Raw genomic sequence first — 7,132 nt, 5'->3', positions numbered from 1 at the left:
GTCTTGGAGAAACAATACATTTTAGTTTAAAATACTCTCAAAGCAAGCAGTCAAGACAAAATGAAGAACAGGATTTAAGCTTGAGATGTCCTAGGGAAGTAGGCAGTGGTGAGACCACTCAGCTTGTACATCAGCGAGATGGTTCTTAATCTTCACTTTCCATGCTCAGTGGGCTCAAATAAGCCTCCTTTCATCTGGAATGAGATGTAGTCAGGATGGACTGTGAGGAAGGAATGTCTCTTAACTGTATTTCTGAGGGCAGAGAGAAGAAATGTCAAGAGGGTCTTAGATTATTTCATCTACCAATAGAAAGAAGATGGTAATTTTTGATAAATACAGATGAGCTGGGTGCAAAATTTTAAAATAGACTGCAAGTGGTTCTATGGTTGCAGATTCTCTCAAGTTGTTGAAATAAAAAGGAACAATTAAGACTACCTTTTTTGTGGAGAGGAAATAGTTTAAATCCTTACTTAGCATCTACACTAGGACAGTGAAATAGAAATAATCCAGAGAACTTAAATTTCTGCTGTGCTTGAATGTTTTTATGGCCCCATTTCTACCATGAAAAATATAATCATTCTTTTACTTGGATGCATACGCACTTTCGTATATGGATGGATGCCTACTATGTTCAGCGAAGCATGCCCTACTTCGCTGAACATAGGTTGATAGATGAAATACTTTATAAAACAAAAATCTCATTAATTTATGTTTCACCAATTTTAAGATTTTGATAATTTGAACAGGGACTGAGCAGGAGTTTCCTGCAGTATTATTCATAAAGACGGGGTTTGCTTAAGCAAGTTAATAGCATAGAGAAGATTCAGGAAGAATATTTAACTATTGAAGAGGACAGCTTCCAACTAATTCTTGGATGTATACTTTCTGATGCAAACATTTGTAGTGCTATCTGCTAACTTATTCAGTAATTCACATTGGCTCCAGAGTTTTTCAGAGATTCTGATTTTCAGTGATTAAGTACATCTAATTTTTCCTCACTTGTTTTGAATACAGGGAGCTAGCTCTGATTAAGTGGGCCTTATGGCCAGAGTTGGCTGCAGGAGCCTCACTAGCTTATATCTAATGGGTAAGAAGTTGTTATTCTTAAACTTTTGTCAATGGGCAGGTAGAATGTAATGATGTTCCCCAGTGCCAAGTGAAATATAGGAACATAGCTAGATTTGGAAGGAGGTAGACTGATTTACTTTGGCCCATATATGAGATCTTCTAGACATCAAGGAACAATTCATCTGTTACTGAGTTGAAGGCCACATAGTGCCTTCAATTTCTCATTCACTTATTGTAGTTGCCCTGTGGGGTCATTCTGTGACAGGAAGATTAGCATATTGTATGCATACGCTTGAGACTCTATTGAGTATACTTTTTCAGTCATGTACTGAAAATCTTCCAAGTGTTTCATGATTTCAGTTGAAGTTGGGAAATTAATCAGAATGGAGCCCAATATTTTGGTGGAAACTGCATGTAGTGTATGAGTGTAGAGTTTGAGTTTTGTTGAAGCCAAGCATTTCTGTAATAGTTTAAAGAATGTTTCTTGATTTTTCCCATAGTGTTCTTGTCTTGGGAATCAAGACTCTGCCTTCATGCAGCCATGGAAGGCTCTCAAAAGGCATTGGTCTCATTACCGAAGGGCTGGATACCTAGAACCTGAACTAGACTCTAGTATAAAGCCAATACTAGAAATAGGATCATTCTGTGTAGAGAACTAATGAACTGTTTCTTTGGTGTTGTCTCCACAGCTGAACTTGCAAACCAGATTGGAACTTCAAGATTATCAATAATTGGAGATACATTTATTTGTAAAGAAAACATGGCTGCCCTATTCCTACATGGTTTTGTCCAAGTAGGGAACTGCAAGACTGGGATGTCTAAGTCAAAAGAATCATTCATTGAAGCAGTGGAAGGAAGGAAGAAAGATAGACTGGTGCTCTATTTCAAAAATGGAAAATGTAACACTTTTCAGCTAAGTGATAATATTCAAAACGTAGTCCTAAGATCCTGTAGAGGAAACCAAAATCACCTGCATTTAACTTTACAAAATAATAATGTCTTGTTTATTGAAGGATTATCCTCCACAGATGCTGAACAATTGAAGACATTCCTGGACAGAGTTCATCAAAACAAGGTTCAGTCACCTGTGAGACCTGGTAAGGGTAGGAATGTCTTTTCTAGCACAACAACACAGAAGGAAATCAACAAAACTTCATTCCACAAAGTTGATGAGAAATCAAGTAGGAAATCTTTTGAGATAGCAAAAGGAAGTGGGACAGGTGTCCTTCAGAGGATGCCTTTGCTTACATCAAAATCGTCAACACTTACTTGCGGAGAGTTACCTGAAAATCAGCACAAGAAGAGGAAAAGAATGCTCTCATCTAGCTCAGAGATGAATGAGGAATTCTTGAAAGAAAATAATTCTGTAGAATACAAGAAATCCAAGGCAGATCGCTTGAGGTGTGTAAGCTATAATCGAAAGAAACAATTGAAGTTAAAAGAGTTAGAAGAGAATAAGAAATTGGAATGTGAATCTTCGTGCATCATGAACGCTACTGGAAGTCCTTACCTAGATGACATTGGATTTCTCCAAGCTCTCACTGAGAAAATGGTTTTGGCATTTCTATTACAACCAGGGTATAGTGACGGTTACACAAAGTGGGATAAATTAAAACTATTTTTTGAATTATTTCCAGAGAAAATATGCCACGGCCTCCCCAATTTGGGAAACACCTGTTATATGAATGCAGTTTTACAGTCTCTACTTTCGATTCCATCGTTTGCTGATGATTTACTTAATCAGAGTTTCCCATGGGGTAAAATTCCCCTTAATGCTCTTACCATGTGCTTGGCACGGCTACTTTTTTTTAAAGATACTTATAATGTAGAAATCAAGGAGATGTTACTCTTGAATATTAAAAAGGCCATTTCAGCAGTTGCAGAGATATTCCATGGCAATGCACAGAACGATGCTCATGAGTTTTTAGCTCACTGTTTAGATCAGCTGAAAGATAACATGGAAAAACTCAACACAATTTGGAAGCCTAAAAGTGAATTTGGGGAAGATAATTTTCCTAAACGGATTTTTGCTGATGATCCTGATACCAATGGGTTTTCTTGTCCTGTCATTACTAATTTTGAGTTAGAGTTGTTGCACTCCATTGCTTGTAAAGCTTGTGGTCAGGTTATTCTCAAGACAGAGCTGAATAATTACCTCTCCATCAACCTTCCCCAAGGAATGAAAGCACGCCCTTCATCTATTCAGTCTACTTTTGATCTTTTTTTTGGAGCAGAAGAGCTTGAGTATAAATGTGCAAAATGTAAGCACAAGACTTCTGTTGGAGTGCACTCATTCAGTAGGCTACCTAGAATCCTTATCGTTCACCTCAAACGCTATAGCTTGAATGAGTTTTGTTCATTGAAGAAGAATGGCCGGGAGGTCGTCATTTCCAAATATTTAAAGGTGTCTTCTCATTGCAATGAAGGCACCAGACCACCTCTTCCCTTGAATGAGGATGGAGAAATTACGGATTTCCAATTATTAAAAGTTATTCGAAAGATGACTTCTGGAAGCGTCAGTGTATCATGGCCTTCAACAAAGGAACCCAAAGATATCCTAGCTTCACACATTGGATCAGATACGGAGTCTGAACAAAAAAAAGGCCAGACAGTCTTTAAAGGGGCAAGCAGAAGACAGCAGCAAAAATACCTTGGAAAAAATTCTAAACCAAATGAGCCAGAATCTGTATACTCAGGAGATCGAGCATTCATTGAAAAAGAACCGTTAGCTCACTTAATGGCATATCTGGAAGATACCTCACTTTGTCAGTTCCACAAAGCTGGAGGTAAACCTGCCAGCAGCCCAGACATATGTCTTGCAGAAGTTCACTTTCAAACAGTCCCTGAAAATCCAAAACGAAAGAAATATGTGAAAACCAGTAAGTTTGTAGCTTTTGATAGCATTATCAATCGTACTAAAGATTTGTATGAAGATAAAAATGTCAGAATTCTCAAAAGATTCCAAAAAGTGTCTGAACAGACTCAGCAGTGTGATGCTATGAGAATCTGTGAACAAGCCCCTCAGCAGGCACTACCTCGAAGCTTTCCAAAGCCAGGTGTCCAGGGGCACACAAAGAACCTCATAAAACCTACAAAATTAAATCTCCAGAAGCCTAACAGGAATTCCCTACCTGCACTGGGTTCCAATAAGAACCCAAGAAACAAAGACATTTTAGATAAGATAAAATCTAAAGCCAAGGAAACAAAAAGAAATGACGATAAGGGAGATCATACCTACCGGCTCATTAGTGTTGTCAGCCATCTTGGGAAGACTCTAAAGTCAGGCCATTATATCTGTGATGCCTATGACTTTGAGAAGCAGATCTGGTTCACTTACAATGATATGCAGGTGTTAGGTATCCAGGAGGCCCAGATGCAGGAGGATAGGCGTTGCACTGGGTACATCTTCTTTTACATGCATAATGAGATCTTTGAAGAGATGTTGAAAAGAGAAGAGAATGCCCAGCTTAAGAGCAAGGAAGTAGAGGAGACCCTTCAGAAGGAGTAAGAGGAACGTACTCCTCCTTGAACAGATCTGCTTGACTGTCTCACTTGATACCACTTCCTCCATGGAAGGAAAACTCTAATCTTTATCCAGAGATGAAAACGCAATTACTCTAGGACCAAAGGTCAAACAGAAACACTTAATGGGGAAATCACCATTCTAACCCTGACACAGACACCTCAATCCCATAGCTCTGGCTGATGAACATCCTTCTCTCCTACAAGACTGAAATTGTGTTTTTCATGTTCTTCTTCATTTTAATATAGTTAGGGTCTCGCTCTGTCATCCTGGCTAGAGTGCAGTCCTTCAATAATAACTCACTGCAGCCTCAAACTCTTGGCATCAAGCGATTCTCTCTCAGCCTCCTGAAAAGAGAGGGAGTATTCTCGCTTGAGATGGGACTATAGGTGTGTGCCATCAGGCCTAGCTAATTTTTTTTTGGTAGTGACAGGGTCTCACTATGCTGCCCAGACTGGACTTGAACTCCTGACCTCAAGCAATCTTCCTGCCTCTTTTCATGTTCTAATGCAGTGGTTTAAAACTATGCTCCTTAAACTAGCAGCACCAGGAGCATGGGGGTACTCATTGGAAATGCAAGATCTTGGGTTCCACTGTAGACCCACTGATTCAGAAACTTGGGGTGAGGGATAGCAATCTGATGGAGACTGTGATGCTTGATACAGTTTGAGAAGCACTACTGTACTACGTACACTACCTTGGTTGTATATTTAAATTGCTTATTTTGTAAAAGGTTTTGATTATATTTTTGTGTTTTTCATATTAATGTATGCCTTGCCTTTGTGAACTTATTAAAAGCCAAACTCACAAAAATCACTTCTGATCATACTCTGCAATTTGGTGGAAAAAACAGTTGCTGGGATCCTGGCAATAAAAAATGAGGCCGATAACTTTTGAATCCTCTTGGGCATATATAGATGAGGCTAACTGCCAAGTCAAATCTCCAGATTGATTTGCTTTTAAGAAATTGGCCCACATTTCCTGTGTGTCTGCTAGAAAGTTCTTGGCCTTTGGTGGTCTGAGCCCACCTTGCCATGTTAGTTTTCTTAGAAGGGCGCTTTTGTTGCCTCAGAGGAACTTTGTTTACCTGGACTTCATCAAGATTGAAACCTTAAACAATCTTCTTCATTCAACATTACATGACTAATTCCAGATTTTTTTTTTCATCTCTGTACCTTATAGTGTGGTGGTCTTGTTCCTTCAATGAGTAAGCAATATATGCTTTAAAGTGGGCTTGTAGGATTTGAAAGTCTTACTTGTTACTGATTTGACACAACATCAGAAACTCCATATGAAGATGTTCTGCTTCTGGGGAAAGATGCATGGATCCTAGTGTGGTCATATTTCATTAAAATCCAGGGGATTTAATAATTTTGCCATCAAGCGTGTGCCACCGCTGTATCATAACCTTTTCCTGCCTTTGAGGCAGTGAATCTGTTGTACTTTGTGCCTTTGCTATGAACAAATGACTTGTACTAGGAGGTTTTCTCACATAACATAGGATTGAATTTTCAGTCACACCTTTACCAATAGAAATGTGCCCCCTTGTATATGGGGTATGGCTTTAGTATAGCTGTATTAATCCAAGAGCTTTTTGATGCTCTTAAGCCTAGGGTCCTTTAAAATAGGTGAGTTGGATTTTAGTGGTGTGGGGAAGTTATTAATAGGTAATACCCTGTAAGAGGAAAACCAGATTCCAAAGCTTGGAGATTCTATTCAGAACACAGTATATCTAGAAGGAAGTCTTATGGGACCTGAAGATTGCTAAGGTATATAGGAGGGAATATCATAGATTGAATTAATCACTCTTATGGAAGAAGGTGTTACAGACACAATGAGTGATTGTTCATCTTCTGTAGTACTTCAGGAGCTGAAGGATAAGGCTGGAGTTGCATTTAGAGGAGAGTGACAATTTGGGTTCTAAATTTCGTGGGTTTTTTTTGGCATCTAGAGTAGTTTATGTTGAGCCCAGTTACATAGATAACAGAACAGGATTTTGGTAAGAATGAAGGAAAGTTGTTTTGTTTTGACAGGAGTGTGTAGATGCTAATAGCTTGATATTTTAGTACGGAGTTTACATCCTGGACACGCTGCTCTTCAGCATGTAGCACTTCCAAATGCAGGGCGAAATGAAATATGAAGAAGATGGTAGGGGTATCCATGACAGGGAGGACCGTGGCTGCAATCCGTTGTTGCCCTATGAGAAGAAATTCTGAATGCGCTATGAATGCTTGTATAGTATTTACATGGTATGTTTTCAAATAAAAGATTAAAAGTTCTTCAGTGACTCAGTGGCTATTATGTATATAAATTTGTTCTCTTAATTTATGGGTCAAATTTTCAAGTAATCCATGGAAATAAAAGTTTGACTTTCAGTGTGTTCATTTCCTATTGCTTCTGTAACATATTACTACAAACTTAATAGCTTATAAAAACATAGTTTTTTTTATCTTACAGTCCTGGAGATGAAGAGTCCAAGATGATTATCACTTGGCTAAAATGAAGGTGTAAGCGGGGCTGCAATCTTAGTTGCTCTGAAGG

General features: G+C 38.6%; 1 protein-coding gene across 1 annotated transcript; it reads left to right on the top strand.

Annotated features, from left to right (window-relative positions):
• The first annotated feature begins 1,765 nt into the window (after nt 1–1,765).
• On the top strand, nt 1,766–6,800 carry USP26 (ubiquitin specific peptidase 26). The gene has a single exon (XM_001097029.5). It carries the CDS (start codon nt 1,829–1,831, stop codon nt 4,574–4,576), a length of 2,748 nt encoding a protein of 915 aa, XP_001097029.1. The 5' UTR covers nt 1,766–1,828; the 3' UTR covers nt 4,577–6,800.
• The last annotated feature ends 332 nt before the right edge of the window (nt 6,801–7,132 follow it).

This window comes from Macaca mulatta, chromosome X (genome assembly GCF_049350105.2).
Source record: "Macaca mulatta isolate MMU2019108-1 chromosome X, T2T-MMU8v2.0, whole genome shotgun sequence".
NCBI lineage: Eukaryota > Metazoa > Chordata > Mammalia > Primates > Cercopithecidae > Macaca > Macaca mulatta.
The sequence above is the reverse complement of the archived record's forward strand: the minus strand, read 5'-3'. Positions and strand labels throughout refer to the sequence as shown.